Source organism: Emys orbicularis, chromosome 5 (assembly GCF_028017835.1).
Source record: "Emys orbicularis isolate rEmyOrb1 chromosome 5, rEmyOrb1.hap1, whole genome shotgun sequence".
Classification (NCBI taxonomy): domain Eukaryota; kingdom Metazoa; phylum Chordata; order Testudines; family Emydidae; genus Emys; species Emys orbicularis.
This window is the reverse complement of record NC_088687.1, coordinates 142,652,364-142,671,683: the sequence shown is the minus strand read 5'-3', so window position 1 is coordinate 142,671,683 and position 19,320 is coordinate 142,652,364. Positions and strand designations below refer to the sequence as shown.

Below are 19,320 nucleotides of genomic sequence, written 5' to 3'. Positions count from 1 at the left end.
GCTCAGCTCTCTGAATTCCCATCCGCAGTAGGTCATTCTGGTTTGCCTTTATGCCCTCATAGTTTGGGGTTAGTGGCCACATTTTCTGTGGTTACTTGGGTTTTTTTGCAGATTGCTTTATAAATGATCTTGCTATATTTTATGGTTTTGCAGATTCATGCCTTTTCCAGCACTCCTCACTAACTGGGTCTCATTCCTGCGTGACTTATATGTTTTCCAGGATGCTCTGTGCCACAATAATACCGTATATTTATATAGTGTCTTCCATCCAGAAAGCTCAGAGCCCCTGGGTGCTTTTGGGTTCATTCCCCTGCCACTCGAATGCAGCTATCTCTGGGGAGGAATGCGGATGATGTCATGCCAGGAGGAGGCAGTGTCATCACCATGAAGCGGGGTTGTGGTATTTGCCTCCTACAGCAAAAAGCCAAATGTAGGCAGCCCTACTCCAGGAGAATCAACTTTTGGACCAAAATCAACCAGACAGAATTCCTGCTGTAGCTTTTCTGTGCCAAACTGAGGAAACAAGTCTGCACATGTTTGAAGGGGAAAGACCACAAGTAGAAAGAGGGATTTAGCGTGATACAGCAGAGAATAAATAAGAGTAATGGGGTAAAATTAAAGGAAGAAAAGGAAAGCTTAGGTGGAATATTAGGAAGACTCTGAAGGCGGCGAGGAGATGTAGGCTGTGGAACAGTCTCCCGAAGAGAAATTTTGGAAGCTTCATTTTTTAAACCACCCTGGACAGAACATTAGTAAATGCACCATGGAAACCATCCACCAGGGGCCAGGCTAGATGACTTTGTAGATCTTTTCCAGCTCTGATGTCTGTGGTTTCTTCAGCTGGTCAGAGGGGTCGCTGTTGTAAAACGAAAGGCAAAAATACAGTAGGAGGAGGAAGCCAGGACTGGGAACTGAACTTGGCTCCCCTACAGGGCACTGCAGAGCATTAGGATAGCTTTAGGAAGATCCAAAACCCATTGGAGCCAATAGGCTCTAGCTTCTGGGCCAGCAGTGGAGATGCATCTGCTACCTTTGGTTTTACCCTGGCTGCCTGCCAGCCATGGGACTGGGCAGGCACTTGACTATGGCAGCCTCCCGAAGCCCTTCTGCCTGTTCCATCAAATTCCCGCTACCTGCTGCATTCTTTGCGCCGTGCTTCCGTGCCCTTCTGTGGTTGTGGGGTAGCTTCCCCGAGATGGTCAAATTACGGAACATCATGTGGTTGAAGGGAAACCAAAGCCCAGTGAGCACTGAAGTGCAAAGGGGAACGAAACAAGCCAGCACCCGGCACGGATTTACGGAACTATTTACAAGGGTTGTTTTCCAACAGGAAGATCATACCAAACATGACCAGAAGGAATTTGTCTTTGATACAAGAATGTGTGCATGATACTTTGGGGTTTCTGGGCCACAGTCTTCCCTGCTCTAGCTGATTTGCTTGCAGTGCAGTCTTGCTGTGCGTCACGTTGGCCCGTTACCACCCTGTCTGCCGTGGTGAGCTGGATAATCATCTGCATCGTCATTGAAACCACATTAAACACCGGGGCTGGGACCTCAAAAGGGACTAAGGGAGTTTGGTTCCCAATTGGTGCTGGAATTCGACCGGAGCTGGCAGCTGTCTCCCTTAAACTCCTGTGGGAAATTCCAACCCAATGGTGGGTGCTGAATTCCTCAGCCTCATGGCACCACACTGGCCATACTCAGCATGTTGGAGGATCGGGAGCAGCCCGGTCCTTGGTCCTGGAGATGTTCACCTCCAGGTCACTGGTTCTAATCCCTGCCCAATTTGTGGTGACCAAAAGCCACAAGTAGCTACTGGGTGACCTCACTCCATTTCCTAGCAGCCACTCTTCTGCCTCCAAAGCCCCTTTGCTGCAGCTGGTAATAACTGGCTGACTTAGCCGAAAGCACACGCTTTGAATGGGTCTCCGAAATGCATGAGCTGCCTCCTCATGGCAGGGCGTATGGTAGAGCCACACTGGCCGGGAGCAGTGAGGAAAATGCACCAGTGAGAGGTCTCCAGGGCTGGGAAGCCTGCTTTCAGAAAGGCCGTTCATTGTACTGTGTGCAAAAGAGCTCAAGGAACAACTGTACAAGCTGCCTTCCCTACACGTTTGCCAGCGAATGCATGTTTCAAGGCTGCTTTGACAAACCAGCCATGCCATTTCCTGCAGTTTCATGGCAGCTCCATCTCTGGGAGAAAAGAAAAAAAGAATTCCCCTTCGATCCAGACACTAATGGTGTGAACAGGCAATGGTGCTCTTAGTGGACCAGCTTCTTAGCACAGAGCCAGGCAGGATGTGTCAAGGGAAGAACCCCTGTGTGTGATGGCAGAGGGTCAATCAGCCAGGCTGGTTAGCTCCTTCCTACTGCTCCAGTCTGCTTCTAGAGAGCTGTGTCCATAGGTTACCCGGCCAACTGGAAATTATGCTGAGCTCTCAGTTCATATAGGGCCTGGGAGTTAATGGGACCTGTGCATTTGAGCTCACTGGGAATGGGACTGGCCCTGTACATTGCTCTCAGCTGTGGGCGGTGATCCTCATCCTGACGTTCCGATCAGACAAGCGTGCCACTGAAGTCAGGGGACAGTGAGCAAAGGCAGGAAGGGAGACCCGGCTGGTTTCATCCTGGGGAGTTTCTAGCTTATTCTTTTGTTGGGTGGGGCAGGTTGTTTTTTTTTGGGGGGGGAGGGCGTTGTCCCCATAGTCTGCCAATCCCATGGGTTCCAGGCAGATCTCAGGGTGGAAGAGGAGGCATCAGTAGGAGGAAGTTGGAATCTGCATAACAGAAATTGGCAGACTGATATAAACCAAAAGAGACCAGTCTCAGGATTTTAATCCTCCTAGGCTTCTCTCCACGCAGCCCCCTGGGCCTGCACCATCCACTTGTCTGGGGTGTGGCTCGCTTATTGACGAAGCCACGTTAGTACACTAGACAGACAGATGACGGGCACGGTGTGCATGCGCAGTAAGACAGAGCCCACGCCGCTCTGCTCTCTCCAGGTCATTATGCAGCTTGTGTTCTGCCTCCTGCTCCAGCCTTGGCGCCGGGTTAATTTACCCTGCAGAACGACCCCTCGGTGAAAGGCAAGAAGCTGCCACGCAGGGCACGGAATAGCGCCCGGGGTCTTTGCCCCAGATAGCCTAATCCAGACCCACACTGGGCGACGGCCTGCAGGAAGTGCCTCTGCTTGTAGATGGCAGCTGCTCCGCCTTTGGGATGGAAGCAGCTCCGCTGGCTACCTGGGAGCAGTGCCCTGGCCACTGCTGGCCGACGGGCCACGGCTCGAGAGCCTGAGGCCTGTGAAAGGCCAAGCAGCCCTTGCTGAGCCCAGGAGTAGCCACGGCAACTCCATCTCCCTCCGCCTCATGCTGAGGAGGGAAACATGCCTCATTACGCTAGAAGGCAGGGAGAGCCAGATTGTATCCTCACTAATGTGCTTTCCTTGGATCCTCTCTCTCTCTGTGTAACACACACCCACGCCCACACCCACACCCCCGTTTCTATGCACAGTCTCCTATTTCACACCTACACACCCATCCAAACCACTTCCGATGGCCGTTAAAGAGAGACACAGGCCGCTCCACCTCTGCGCCCCCTCAGACTAGTGCTCCGGCCATACACAGGGCGCTGTTGGCCAGAGCCGGGCCGCATGCTCCCGCTGTGGGGACTATTTCACCGCGTGGTGCTGGCTTCTGGCTGCCCTGGCACTCACCTGCTGGAAGTTAGGCTGACAGATGGAGGGCTCCCGTTGGGCCTGTCACACAGCGAGGCTGCCTCCGACGCTGCCTCCCACTCACGCAAAGCACTGATCCATCTTCCCGTCGATGGACTCGCCCCTCTGCTTTCCACTCCACAAGGGGCTCTTTTCTGGGTGGCCTGGCCTGTTTTCCCAGAAGTTCTCAGGAGCCCTCCCTACGGCCACCCGTGTCTTGGGACGAGGTCCCCTCACTCACCTCAGGAACAGGACGTTCCGCCAAGGCCTTAGAAAAATACATTTGCACAGCGCAGGTGGAGCCAGCTGTTTCCTTAAGAGGCAAAACTTACCCTCCCTTGGGCCACTCTGCTCGCTGGGACAATCCCTTACGAGACCTCCTGGCCCCTGTATTACCCATTAATCCAGCACCTCCAGCTGAGACACGGGGAGGTGCCTGCTTCAATCTCTGGTAGCTTGGCAAAGAGGGCAGCTGCCCCATAAGCTTCTTCTGCTAAGAGAACACTTCCCCTGAGTGGCCGAGGCCCTCAACTGGCCATCTTGGCTGACTCATCAGTGCGTTATACGAGTAACGATACATGCTGTTGGCGTGGGCTTGTTGTTGTCTGCAGGGATGATGGACAGTCAAGGGGACTAGGGACCTGTTTGCCTCTTTACCCATTTTTCTAGGCATCCTCCACTCCTAACCCTTAAAGCAAATTTAGAGAGGATGACACACTTTACCGGGCAACTGATGGCTGCCGATACAGTATCATTTCCCACTAACCGCCCTGAACCTGCTCCCATTGCACGCTCCAGCAAGGGTCTGAGAAGTCAGAGATGGAAAAGGCCAACTGGCTCATTCCAATCCTTCCCTCCCCAGCCAATGCAGGATTGTTCCCTACAGGGCATTCTCTGGAACCACTCTCCAATCGAGTTATACAGGTCTGAAGCAATGGGGCTTCAGGGTTGACAGGAGTGTGACCTGCAATAAGGCTGGAGGGTCAGGCCCTTCAATTTAGTGATGGAAAAGGCCTGGTGGGTCCTACCCAATGCTTTCCCGCCCTGGGCCTGTATAGCATTGTTCCATACAGAACTACAGTATATATTCTCCAGTGCTTCTGTGATGATGATGTCATATCATATGCTAACACTCTTTCCATTCCACTAGTATCTCTTGGAAGGTGTTAAACACCAGCTACTAATGTTAGACATTTTAAAATCAGCAGATCTGGTTAATCTGCACCCAAGAGTTTTAAAAGAGCTGGCTGCGGTGCTCACTGGACTGTTAATGCTGATTTTCAATAAGTCTTGGAGCACTAGGGAAGTTCCAGAAGACCGGAAGAAAGTTAATGTTGTGCCAATATTTGAAGAGAGTAAACAGAGTGACCCAGGTAATTATAGGCCTGTCAGTCTGACCTCAATCTCAGGCCAGATAATGGAGTGGCTGATACAGGACATGATTAATAATGAATTAAAGGAGGACAATATAATTAATGGGTTTATGGAAAATAGATCCTGTCAAACGACCTTGATATCTGTTTTTGATGAGATTACAAGTTTGGTTTGTCACGGTTCAGAGCAGCAGCACCTGTATTCCCCCCCTCTGTTGTCCAGCAAGGGGATCCATTTTCAGGCTTCTGGTTCCCCAGCCATCACCTTTCCTGGATGGAGACATGTGTCTCTCTCCCTCCTAACTGGGGTTTTTCCAGGCTGCACAGTTCCCTGCCTACACTACGAATTCCCCAGCAACACAAACTGCCTCAGCTGCTGGGCTTTGCCTTCCTTTCTCAGGGGCTAATAATAGCCTAGTTACCCACAGTTAAGTTACCGCTCTTTCTAAGCAAGCGCATTCATTCTTAAGGGTGTCTTTCCATTGGATCAGGCCCAGGGCCATGTCCCTCCTCTGACCCACACCAAATCCTCCTCCCTGTGTTGGGGTACAGGGGACCTCTTTTGCCATTTGCACAGAGCTTGCCCTTCCTGCGTGGGCTCCCCAGTCCCCCCTGCCCTCGGCATACCTTGCTTGGCTCAGTGCCTGCTACGTCCCTGGAACAGCAGGGCTGGGGGCAGATTCTGTTCCCCGCTGTGGCCGCGGAACAGCGCTGTGTGGATTGGGAACTTTTGCAGCGTGTAGCTTTCGAACGGCAGGACACGTGCCAGGCCGTCCTGCATGTTTGGTGAAAAGGTCATAAAAATAGTGGAACTATTCAGCTCCCGGCAAATTCTTTAGACACAGGCTGGGGCTCTGGGTTTTTCTCCACGCTAAGGAAACCTGGCTGGGGAGGGGAGTTGAGAGACATGGGGGTGGGGGGTAAAAGGGAAAGAAAAGGAGGTAAGCTTTTAAAAACTCTGCATGACCTAATTATTGTAAATACATTGCACCGCAAACCGCAGCGCTTCCTCGGCAGACAATGCCCTGGTAATTACTATTCCTGCCCCGGAGCTTTTGGGAAAGCAGAAAGGGCTCTGCAGACCACCTACGTTCTTTGACGCATTTTTGGGCCCGGGCGGCCCATGGCTCTGGAAAATCCATCTCAGCCCTATTTTCAAATATCTCCCTCCCGTCTTTCCCAAACATTTGATAATTGGAAATATTTAAAGATCCCATTGACGCTAGCCAGGAAGTTATCTTTATGCACCTTTTCCTGCAACTAAATATTTCAAGTCACATATGGCAATTAGGAGGTGATAAAGGGCCGGTGCGCCCACGCAAAAACAAGAAGAGGAAAAAGCATTGGCCCAGGTTAGGCGAGGATCCTTTCAAGCGGCGAGTGGAGTATTTCACTGCGTTTGACACCATCTGTATCACCATTAACAAAATTTATACTCCATTAATTTTACTCACAAGGGGACTTAGTGAAACACTTTAAGTACCTGTGCTGTGAGATCTTTCAAATAGAACAATGCGACTGAAGGGCTGCTGACGCACATTGCTTTTTTTCTGGGTTGTACAATAAGATTGTGCTGCACCGGGCTCTGGTGGATGGGGTCAGAGCTGCTTATCTGTGTGTCATAGGCCTTAAATGGCCATCTGCGATTTTCTGTTTGCTCAAGGGTTGGGGTCGGTGCACCAGAAGTAAGAGAAATTGGGTTCTATCCCTGCTTTAGCTGTTGAGTTCAAAGTGATTGTGGTGTGCAGGATAGTGACATGCAGGAAGTCAGAGAGGCAGCATTGTCCAGGGGCTAAGGTGTTGGATTGGATCTCAATAGACCTGGGATCTGTTCCTGGCTCTGACACTGACTTGGTCTGGGACCTAGAGCAAGTCATTTTTCCTTCCTACCTCTGGTCTATTTAGGTTGTAAGCTCTTGGGGCAATAAATAAATAAATAAATAAATTAATGGAGATATCCTATCTCCTAGAACTGGAAGGGACCTTGAAAGGTCATTGAGTCCAGCCCCCTGACTTCACTAGCAGGACCAAGTACTGATTTTGCCCCAGATCCTTAAGTGGCCCCCTCAAGGATTGGGTTTAGCAGGCCAATGCTCAAACCATTGAGCTATCCCTCCCCTCAATGAAGAAGCAGGGCGGGGGTGGGGCCTTGGGGGAAAGGGTGGAGTGGGAGTGGGGGTGGGGCCCGGCCAATTAGAAACTCGGTGCCTATGTCCCGGGCCCCGCACCTCTCTAGGGACGGCCCTGTGTCCAACAGAGGGTTATTCAAAAGCTGGGCTCTGCGGGACTCATGTTACGTCTATTTCTCCTTCAGGGAGGCGTGACAGACGACAAGAGCGACGATGGCAAATCGGTTTCGACCTTGAGCTTCGGCGTCAACAGACCCACCATCTCCTGCATATTTGATTGTAAGTCATCTAGGATGTATGGGTGACATTCACAAGGCCCAGGCACCACCTGAGATCCAGTGAAGCCCAGAGGGTGCCTGGGCTTTGTGCTTGTCTCTCTGCACAGGGGTAAATTTCACCCTAAATATCCCAGTTTACCTCACGTCCGTTCCCCAGTACCTGAAGGTTCAGCTCATTTCCATCCTGAGCAGAGCAACGCAGCAGTCTTGATTGGGCCTTGACGTAGGTGTGTCCAACATGCTGGTGTATCATATGTGTTCATCTAAACGAGATCCTCTTTCCATGATGTACAATCTTGAGGCGCGGATGGGACTTTTGGTTTTTGTGGTGTTTTTTGCCACTGACGAAAGCCTTGTAATATCTGCTCCCTGGGGACTCACCTGCTGTCAGGATGAGGTGAGGCACCAGAGGAAGCAGACCAAAAAGAAGAGGTTGGGATTGAATGTAGATTTGTTTATATAAGGGTTAATAAGACCAGGATCCACATTTTTAAAAGGTGCCCAGGGCCAGGTCTACACTACAAAGTTATGTTGGCACAGCTATGTCAGTCAGGGGTGTTAAAAAAACCACTCACACTCTGGTGACATAGATGCCAGGGAACCTCAACACCCCCACTGTAGATGCAATTATGTCAACAGAAGAGTGTTTCTGTCAGCTCAGATAATGTCTTTCAGTGTAGTGGGGGTATTCTGCTGGCAGAAAAACTTCTTCTGTCAGCATACATTGCCACACAGGGGTCCTGTGCCTGGAAGGATGTTTTTGTTTGGTGAAAAAGCTGGGAACAGCAAAGGGAATGGGGATGGGGGTGAGACTTATGTCATTGCATCCACAGCTAGGTGGATGCACCGACTCGCAGGATGTGTGCGATGTGCAACCAGCTCTGGGGCCTTAGGGGAGAGGATTCCTCTATGGAACACCACCTTCTGCTCCCTGCAGGTACAGAGCTCAGCTCATAAGGCTGAGTATTGGAGACAAGATTTGCCCCAATGAGCGTCAGTGTGTGGTCCATCGGGACAGTGCAGGGACCTGGTGCATTTCCCATGCGATTGTAGTGCGACCAAAAATATGGTTTTCACAACTCAAAGGCTAGACTAGCCCATGCACCAGATAATATACAATAGGCAGGCCAGATTCTCCTCCGGTGTAAATCTGGAGTAACTCCATTGCTGTGAATGGCACTACTCTTGATTGGCTTCCTTAGGCCCGAGACCTGACACTCGGGGTCCAAGAAAACATTCAAGTCCCTTGTGTAATTATCATAGATTTTTCCAGCACTTCAGCAGTGCAGAACTGAATGCTTTTTTCTCCCCCTGTTTCTCAATAAAGATGGAAGCAGATACCACCTGCGTTGCTACATATACCAAGCTCGGGATCTGATCGCCATGGACAAGGACAGTTTTTCGGGTAAGCACAGATGCTCATATGGGCACACAATTTAATTCCAAGTTAGAATGGTAGCTTAGACCAGGGATCCATAAGGCAAACTTCAGTGCTCTATGGGTAATTGTTGGTACAGATTGAAATAAAAGGGGGTTTGTGCTGCTGTGCAACAGAAGACAGATGCAGGAGGTTTTCCCAAGGAAACAGGAGTGAGTAGCCTGATTCCCATCAGAGAAGGAGTCAGACTTTCAAGAACTCTTCTGTGAGAAAGCAGCCAGAAACCACAGTCGACCCGGGTCACTCCTGAGTCATGTGGCGTTTGCTTTGCTAATGGTCCCCGCTCACAGATGCAGGCTGATGTCGAAAGCCTGTGGCACAGCTGGAGAGCAGAGAGCTCGGTGGCTTTAAAAAGAAACGAAGACAGGGATGTTTAAAGCAGTGCGCTACCTTGATTCTGCCAGTCCCTGTGTGTATGCCTGCACCAGTGTGGATAGGAGTCTACATGTGAACGCAAATAAGACTGAGAGCTGGTGATAGCCCTCTCTGCACTGACCAGTAATAAGTGTCAGGCTCCCCTGATGTGCATGGAGGAAATGAAAGGATACAGGGCAGATAATGAGCATTTCTGCGCAGACATGGGTTTATGCTTGATCCTCCCCAGTCTAAATGAGGCTCTGATTTGGGTGCTCCTCTCTTAGGTGTCCCACATCCTGTGATCTAGTATGGTTCTGTAATGTGAGGACATAAACACAAAGAGCCATGGAAGCAGCAACGCGAGAACTCCCTAATCAGGAAGTTCCTATGTTTAAGCTCCCCGCTTTAACACATCCTGATCCTCTCCGGTAACTGTACAAGACCAGGAACTCTGTAACCACTTCACACCTCCCGGGCTTTATAATAAACGATTGAAACTTAAATTATAAACCAAAGTATATGCACACAAGAGTCCAAAATAAATGTCAGATTCCTTAAAACTATTTACACTACCATGTCCCCTTATCAATGGCATTTACATAGTCCAGAGCAGAATTCTAAAGATCAAGTCTTTGCAGGGGTCTGATCAGTCTTCCAGACCATTTACTCACTTGTATTAAGATTGTGCTTAGAGTTCCCTGTGGACGGGGCTCACTTCCTGACAGCGTAGGTCCCAGATCCCTTCTTTGTTGTGTTGGGAAATACTGAAGAGGAATCTGAAGTCCTTTTGGAGTCTCCACTAGGTAGGAACTGGGAGCGTCTGCCAAGTTCTAAACAGCTCCAAATGTCTGAGAGCTTTTCAGCCAAACTTTGTGTCCTGTTCTCAGTTCAAGTAGCGCTTTTGTTCTGTGTGGAACACTGAAGTTTTGTGATTGACACATTTTTATTTCCACCCCCAGTTTTCAAAATTCCTTCAGATCGGGCCACTTAGGGCTAAGCTGTATTGGTGCCACAGGTGAAGACACCCTTGCTCAGCTTCCCATTAGAAGTTCTGCTGGAGATAGTCCAGATGCAAGTGGTGTTGGCCGATATACCAGGAGTGCTTTATACAGGTCCACTGATTTTTGCAGACATCCTTTTAAAGTCTGCCCTGCTCTCTCCACCTCCCCATTGCTCTGGGGGTAATATGGGCTACTAGTGTGATGTTCAAAATCCAAGTTCTCTGCAAATGCTAGGAATGTTTCAGAGGTAAACTGAAGCCCGTTATCAGATATAAGGACTTCAGAAACTCCATGTCTTGCAAACATTGACTTTAGTTTCTGGATGACCTGTGCCAATGAGGTCTGTTTAAGTAAAGCCAAGTCAATATGTCTGGAGAAGTAATCAACTACAATAAAGTAGGTGTGCCCTTTACAGAAAAACAACTCTCTGGCTAGTTGCTGCCAAGGTCTGTCAGTAGTTCTGTGGAGAGTATCGGTCCTGGTGATTGTTTCCCCCACTTGTTACCTATCTTGCCCTTGCAGCCCTCTACTAAGGTCTGAATTTGCCTACTCAGACTGGGCCACCACATAGATTCTTGGGCTCTTGCCCTGCACTTGTTTATACCTTGCTGTCTCTCATGGATTTGGAGAGCATCTCTTTCTGAAATACCGTGGGGATAAGAATGCATCATCCCCGCAGAAGCCGGCCATTGGTCATGTGATGGTAGCAGGTCTGTTCGCAGTTGACTCCTTCAACCCCACTCTCTTTGGCAGAGGTGAGTCAGTTTCTGGCAGATCTCGTCCTTTAGTTGTTCATCTCTGATTTGCTGAAGTCGGCTGGCAGATGCTGGAATTGCTGCCAGAAAAAGGTCAGTTTAGGCTTAGTCAACTTTCTTTAAAGCCTTTTCCTCTTCCATTGGTACCTGCTCCTCTGGGGCTCTCAGTAGAATGTCTGCCTCCCTGAATGCTCTCCCTGATCTGTGTTCAGTGGTGAAAGAAAATCGAATCGGCCGTAGTCAAAATCTTTGAATCCTAGGTGGAAGGTCATCCAGTGATTTCGAATCCAATAATGCAACTAAGCATTTGTGGTCTGTTTCTATATTAAAATTCAAGCCAAACAGATACGCACTGAGCCGTTCACAGGCCCGAGTGACTCCTAGAGTTCCTTTTCCACCGCTGCTCGGTTTCTGTGACACTTCTTGGTATGAATGCAACCGGTCTCTGATCTCCTCCTGGCTGTGTGAGCACTGCTCCTAAACCATACGAAGATGTGCCCACCGCTACTGTTGTTGGATACTTGACCAAATATTGTGCCAAAACAGGTGGAGTTGTCAATAGTTCTTTCATTTTATGAAATGCATTTTGTTTTGTGCTCCCCCAGATCTACATATTGTGACCATTCAGGAGATCCCTTTAAGGGTTTTGTTAAATGAGCTACTCTTGGTAAGAGGTTCCCATAATGATTTGTGATGCCCGGGAATCTCTTTACAGCAGAAACATCTTTGGGTTTGGGTTAGGTGAGTAATGCCTTCCCTGAATTTGGCTGTAGGGGAGTTGTCAGTCCTTGTATTATATATATTATGTGTTGAAGAACTTTCCATCCTTTCTCCAGTTTCTCAAGGAATTGGCTTCAACCATCTAGTGTAGTGTTCCTCGCCCCACGTAGAATCTTATTTGGTCTTTGCAGATCTTCATCCCAGGATCAGTTATAATCTTTTTTTGGAATTTCAGTGACTGCTGCCCAAGTATCAGTTTTGAATTTAAGGTTTCAACCATTTAGACTCATGCTTGTGCACCAAGGTGTTGCCTGTTCTATTGAGGATATAGTCTCAGCAGTAGGGATTCATCATCTGATAATAGCAGTTCCCTCTTAAATTGTTCCCACTACTCTTGATAACCTGCATTTTGTCCCATTTTGTGGCCTCTCCCACATTCCATCTGTTTTGCTGGCCATTGTTGCCAGCTATGGCTTAGTGTCTTGCCACACCGTCCACAGCTTTTCCAAGCTTCCCTCCTACTAAGGTTCTTTGGTCTCCCACTCTCTACTTGTGCACTGTTCTTAGGGTATGTCTACACTACCCGCCGGATCGATCCAGTGGGGGTTGATTTATTGCGTCTAGTCTAGACACGATAAATTGACCCCCGAGCACTCTCCCATCGACTCCTGTACTCCAACGCCACGAGAGGCGCAGGCGGAGTCGACGGGGGAGCGGCAGCAGTCGACTCACTGCGGTGAAGACACCACAGTAAGTCGATCTAAGTACGTCGACTTCAGCTATGTTATTCACGTAGCTGAGTTGCGTAACTTAGATCGATTCCCCCCCCACCTGCCCCCCCACCAGTGTAGACCAGGGCTTAGGTCGTAAATTTGGTCTGACTGCACCTTTCACATTTGGGTCTTTTCTCTTTCCTGTGTCAATATTGTCTGATGCAATCCCTTCCCCCATGCCCCCCAGGCTGCTAGCTTGTGAGTCACACTGCTGTTCCTTATGGTTTCTTGCAGTCTCACTTTTGCTATAGCTTTTGCTACTGTGAGATCTGGGTCTAACTGAAGCTGTACAGATAAACTGGTGTCTCTTATACCAACAAAAAGAACACAAGTACTCGTGTTCTTTTTGTGGATACAGACTAACACGGCTGCTACTCTGAAACCTGTCTTATACCAACAACTATCCTGTCTCTTAGTAGTTCTTCTTTTCACATTCCTTATTTGCAGTGTTCAGCAAGACTATGAACTGCAGGAATAAAAATCTCAGCTGTTTCCCCTTCCTCCTGGCACCTCCTATAAATTTGGCCCTTTCGGATGTAATATTCTCTCTGCCTAAGAAATGGGCATCAAAAGCCTTTCACTTTGGAGTATTCTTTCTTCTCTTCACCAGTGAGAAGTAAGACACATAGGACAGCAGCAGAAGCATCACCTGTGGCAAATTTGAGGGCATTTACCTGGTATCCTTGTGCTTTCTCTGTTAAACCAGAAGCCACCTGGAATCGCTCAGATCTACGGATCCAGCAAGGATCAAAACATCCAGCAAAATCAAATGTCTCTAGCGGCACCATTTGCGCTATAGGTTCCATTTGCTGCGCTGAGACAAGGCTCTGCCTCCTTCCTGCTGCAGCTTTCGCAGGCCTCCTCCCTGGCTTTCCACTTTCCCCACTCACTCACCACCTGGGGGCTTCTTTTCTTTCCTTTAGACTCATAGAATATCAGGGTTGGAAGGGACCTCAGGAGGTCATGCTGTCCAACCCCCTGCTGAAAGCAGGACCAATCCCCCAACTAAATCATCCCAGCAAGCCTGACCTTAAAAAGCTCTAAGGAAGGAGATTCCACCACCTCCCTAGGTAACCCATTCCAGTACTTCACTATCTTCCTAGTGAAAAAGTTGTTCGTAATATCCAACCTAAACCTCCCCCACTGCAACTTGAGACCATTACTCCTTGTTCTGTCATCTGGTACCACTGAGAACAGTCTAGATTCATCCTCTTTGAAACCCCCTTTCAGGTAGTTGAAAGCAGCTATCAAATCCCCCCACATTCTTCTCTTCTGCAGACTAAACAATCCCAGTTCCCTCAGCCTCTCCTCATAAGTCATGTGCTCCAGCCTCCTAATCATGTTTGTTGCCCTCCACTGGACTCTTTCCAATTTTTCCACCTCCTCCTCGTAGTGTGGGGCCCAAAACTGGACACAGTACTCCAGATGAGGCCTCACCAATGTCGAATAGAGGGGAATGATCACATCCCTTGATCTGCTGGCAATGCCCCTACTTATACAGCCCAAAATGCCGTTAGCCTTCCTGGCAACAAGGGCACACTGTTGACTCATATCCAGCTTCTCGTCCACTGTGACCCCTAGGTCCTTTTCTGCAGAACTGCTGCCTAGCCGTTTGGTCCCCAGCCTGTAGCAGTGCATGGATTCTTCCGTCCTAAGTGCAGGACTCTGCACTTGTCCTTGCTGAACCTCACCAGATTTATTTTGGCCCAATCCTCTAATTTGTCTAAGTCCCTCTGTATCCTATCCCTACCCTCCAGCATATCTATCACTCCTCCCAGTTTAGTGTCATCTGCAAACTTGCTGAGGGTGCAATCCACACCATCCTCCAGATCATTAATGAAGATATTGAACAAAACCGGCCCCAGCACCAACCCTTGGGGCACTCCGCTTGATACCGGCTGCCAGCTAGACATGGAGCCGTTGATCACTACCCATTGAGCCCGACGATCTAGCCAGCTTTCTATCCACCTTACAGTCCATTCATCCATCCCATACTTCTTTAAGTTGCTGTTAAGGATACTGTGGGAGACCGTATCAAAAGATTTGCTAAAGTCACAGAGAGCCATGCTTTAAGCAGCAGCTAGAGAACTCCCTGACCAAGAAACTTCTATGTTTATTAAACTCTCCATTGCAACCAGGAACTCTATCACCACACCATAGGTTCTGCCTACCTTGAAGAGTACAAGCTAATGGTTAGAGCGGAGGGTATGAGAATCACAATTCCTGTGTTCCAGTCCTAGTTGTAGGCGGGGGGAGTGTTGTCTAATGGTTGGAAGTAGGTTAGAAGCTGGGAAGAAGGATAATGGAGTTTGAGGCGCAAGTCGTGTTCTTGTCCATACTCCCTGTGGAAGGAAAAGGCCCGGGTAGAGACCGTCGAATTGTGGAAGTCAACGAATGGCTACGCAGGTGGTGTTGGAGAGAAGGCTTTGGATTCTCTGACCATGGGATGGTGTTCCAAGAAGGAGGAGTGCTAGGCAGAGACGGGCTCCACCTAACGAAGAGAGGGAAGAGCATCTTCGCAAGCAGGCTGGCTAACCTAGTGAGGAGGGCTTTAAACTAGGTTCACCGGGGAAAGGAGACCAAAGCCCTGAGGTAAGTGGGGAAATGAAATACCGGGAGGAAGCACGAGCAGAAGAGCGCAAGAGGGGAGGACTCCTGCCTCATACCGAGAAAGCAGGACAATCAGCGAGTTATTTTAAGTACCTACACACAAATGCAAGAAGCCTGGGAAACAAGCAGGGCGAACTGGAAGTCCTGGCACTGTCAAGGAACTATGATGCGATTGGAATAACAGAGACTTGGTGGGATAACTCACATGACTGGAGTACTGTCATGGATGGATATGAACTGTTCAGGAAGGACAGGCAGGGCAGAAAAGGTGGGGGAGTTGCATTGTATGTAAGAGAGCAGTATGACTGCTCAGAGCTCTGGTATGAAACTGCAGAAAAACCTGAGAGTCTCTGGATTAAGTTTAGAAGTGTGAGCAACAAGGGTGATGTCATGGTGGGAGTCTGCTATAGCCCACCAGACCAGGGGGATGAGGTGGATGAGGCTTTCTTCCTGCAACTAACAGAAGTTACTAGATCAGAGGCCCTGGTTCTCATGGGGGACTTCAATCACCCCAATATCCACTGGGAGAGCAATATAGCAGTGCACAGACAATCCAGGAAGTTTTTGAAAAGTGTAGGGGACAATTTCCTGGAGCAAGTGCTGGAGGAACCAACTAGGGGCAGAGCTCTTCTTGACCTGCTGCTCACAAACAGGGAAGAATTAGTAGGGGAATCAAAAGTGGATGGGAACCTGGGAGGCAGTGACCATGAGATGGTGGAGTTCAGGATCCTGACACAAGGAAGAAAGGAGAGCAGCAGAATATGGACCCCGGACTTCAGAAAAGCAGACTTTGACTCTCTCGGGGAACTGATGGGCAGGATCCCATGGGAGAATAACATGACGGGGAAAGGAGTCCAGGAGAGCTGGCCATATTTTAAAGAATCCTTATTGAGGTTGCAGGAACAAACCATCCCGATGTGTAGAAAGAATAGTAAATATGGCTGGTGACCAGATTGGCTTAACAGTGAAATCCTTGCTGATCTTAAACACAAAAAAGAAGCTTACAAGAAGTGGAAGATTGGACAAATGACCAGGGAGGAGTATAAAAATATTGCTCAGGCATGCAGGAGTGAAATCAGGAAGGCCAAATCACACTTGGAGTTGCAGCTAGCAAGAGATGTTAAGAGTAACAAGAAGGGTTTCTTCAGGTATGTTAGCAACAAGAAGAAAGTCAAGGAAAGTGTGGGCCCCTTACTGAATGAGGGAGGCAACCTAGTGACCGAGGATGTGGAAAAAGCTAATGTACTCAATGTTTTTTTTGCCCATGTCTTCATGAACAAGGTCAGCTCCCAGACTACTGCACTGGGCAGCACAGAATGGGGAGGAGGTGACCAGCCCGCTGTGGAGAAAGAAGTGGTTCAGGACTATTTAGAAAAGCCGGACGAGCACAAGTCCATGGGGCCGGATGCACTGCATCCGAGGGTGCTAAAGGAGTTGGCGGATGTGATTGCAGAGCCGTTGGCCATTATATTTGAAAACTCATGGCAATCGGGGGAGGTCCTGGATGACTGGAAAAAGGCTAATGTAGTGCCCATCTTTAAAAAAGGGAAGAAGGAGGATCCGGGGAACTACAGGCCAGTCAGCCTCGCCTCAGTCCCTGGAAAAATCATGGAGCAGGTCCTCAAGGAATCAATTCTGAAGCACTTAGAGGAGAGGAAAGTGATCAGGAACAGTCAACATGGATTCACCAAGGGCAAGTCATGCCTGACTAACCTAATTGCCTTCTATGAGGAGATAACTGGCCCTGGGGATGAGGGGAAAGCAGTGGATGTGTTATTTCTTGACTTTAGCAAAGCTTTGGATATGGTCTCCCACAGTATTCTTGCTGGCAAGTTAAAGAAGTATGGGCTGGATGAACGGACTATAAGGTGGATAGAAAGCTGGCTAGATCGTCGGGCTCAACGGGTAGTGATCAATGGCTCCATGTCTAGCTGGCAGCCGGTATCAAGCAGAGTGCCCCAAGGGTCGGTGCTGGGGCCGGTTTTGTTCAATATCTTCATTAATGATCTGGAGGATGGTGTGGACTGCACTCTCAGCAAGTTTGCAGATGACACTAAACTGGGAGGAGTGGTAGATACGCTGGAGGGTAGGGATAGGATACAGAGGGACCTAGACAAATTAGAGGATTGGGCCAAAAGAAATCTGGTGAGGTTCAACAAGGACAAGTGCAGAGTCCTGCACTTAGGACGGAAGAATCCCATGCACTGCTACAGACTAGGGACCGAATGGCTAGGCAGCAGTTCTGCAGAAAAGGACTTAGGGGTTACAGTGGACGAGAAGCTGGATATAAGTCAACAGTGTTCCCTTGTTTCCAAGAAGGCTAACGGCATTTTGGGCTGTATAAGTAGGGGCATTGCCAGCAGATCGAGGGACGTGATCATTCCCCTCTATTCGACATTGGTGAGGCCTCATCTGGAGTACTGTGTCCAGTTTTGGGCCCCACACTTCAAGAAAGATGTGGAAAAATTAGAAAGAGTCCAGCAGAGGGCAAAAAAAAAATGATTAGGGGTCTGGAGCACATGACTTATGAGGAGAGGCTGAGGGAACTGGGATTGTTTAGTCTGCAGAAGAGAAGAATGAGGGGGGATTTGATAGCTGCTTTCAACTACCTGAAAGGGGGTTCCAAAGAGGATGGATCTAGACTGTTCTCAGTGGTACCAGATGACAGAACAAGAAGTAATGGTCTCAAGTTGCATTGGGGGTGGTTTAGATTGTATATTAGGAAAAACTTTTTCACTAGGAGGGTGGTGAAGCACTGGAATGGGTTCTCTAGGGAGGTGGTGGAATCCCCTTCCTCAGAGGTTTTTAAGGTCAGGCTTGACAAAGCCCTGGCTGGGATGATTTAGCTGGGGATTGGTCCTGCTTTGAGCAGGGGGTTGGACAGCATGACCTCCTGAGGTCCCTTCCAACCCTGATAGTCTATGATTCTGTGATTCTATTCTATGATTCTATGAAGTAGGGACTGGAGGTCAGGATGCCTGGGTTCTCTCCCCAGCTCTGCTATTTATCTGCTATGTGACCTTGGGCAAGTCACTTCCCTCCTTTGTTACTTAGCTCACCCATCTGTAAAATGGGAATAATGATCCTGACCCACCCTGGGTTCTGGTGAGGCACAATTAGATGGTGGAACTCACTGCTACTGGATGCCATGTAGCAAGACTCCACAAGAGACTGGACATTTATATGGATAACAAGACCATCCAGAGTATAACAGTTGATGCCAGTTTTTTTGAAATCCTGCTGCTTCAGGGTTTAAGCTGATCTCTGTCTATTAGGGATCAAGATGAGGCCTTCATGGGGGACAGATGATCTTACATCTGCTACAGTGAGTTTAATCACACCTTCCTCTGCAGCATCTGCTGCTGGCCTCTGTAAGAGATGGGATACTGGAGCAGATGGACCTCGGGGCTGATCCAGTCTGGTGATTCCCATGTGATGCTTGCCACATATTTTGGGACTCTCAGCTGGGATGTCCTATATGCAGCAATAATCAAATATTGAAGAAGAGTAGCGCCTCAGCCTTTATGGGAGTGGAAAGTCAGACTGGGCGAGTTACAGGGGAAATCTTCAGGGTCCTTCTCTGTCTGAGCCCATGTGGCTGAGAGCCACAGCTGTGACAAAACAGCAGGGCATTTGACTGAAGGAGCCCATTGCCTGCACCTTCCTTAAACTGATCGATAACGGTTAACACTGTGGGCATTTAGGTGACTGTTATTCAGCTTCAGAGTGAACACAGCACTGAGATTAATGGAGAGACTGTGCATGGATCCCTTCATTGTGCGGCCACGGACACGCACCTTCTCCCATTTTCAGTGTCTTTCTGCAGAGGAAGGCGAGAGCCTGGCATGTGCAGTGATGGCATGTGCATTCCTCCAGCATGCTCAGGGCTTGGAGCTAGCTTCAGAAGCTGAATGTGGAATGCCCACTGGGGGCTTATTTGTCTGGGAGGGCTGGCAGGGATGCAGTGATATGGAGGTTGGAGCCTTTCGGTCTTTCATGTGGATCTGGCCAATGTCTGTGGCGAGCCCAAGTCTCTCCCATTGGATGGTCTGAGAGGAGTTTCATGGGTCTCGGCGCTCTTTTGAACAGACCACAAACTCCCATCTCAGATGATCCTGGCAGAAGCAGAGAACTTGGTTCTTTGGACTTTTCCCCAGAGGTCTGAGTCCAG

General features: G+C 49.0%; 1 protein-coding gene across 1 annotated transcript in view; it reads left to right on the top strand.

Moving 5' to 3' along the window:
* Positions 1 to 19,320, top strand: part of DYSF (dysferlin) — a 266,283-nt gene that overhangs the window by 133,252 nt on the left and 113,711 nt on the right. The window contains exons 30-31 of the mRNA XM_065404742.1: positions 7,403 to 7,496; positions 8,823 to 8,900. Of these exons, the coding sequence (XP_065260814.1) occupies positions 7,403 to 7,496; positions 8,823 to 8,900 (172 nt within the window). The remainder of the gene's footprint in view (positions 1 to 7,402; positions 7,497 to 8,822; positions 8,901 to 19,320) is intronic.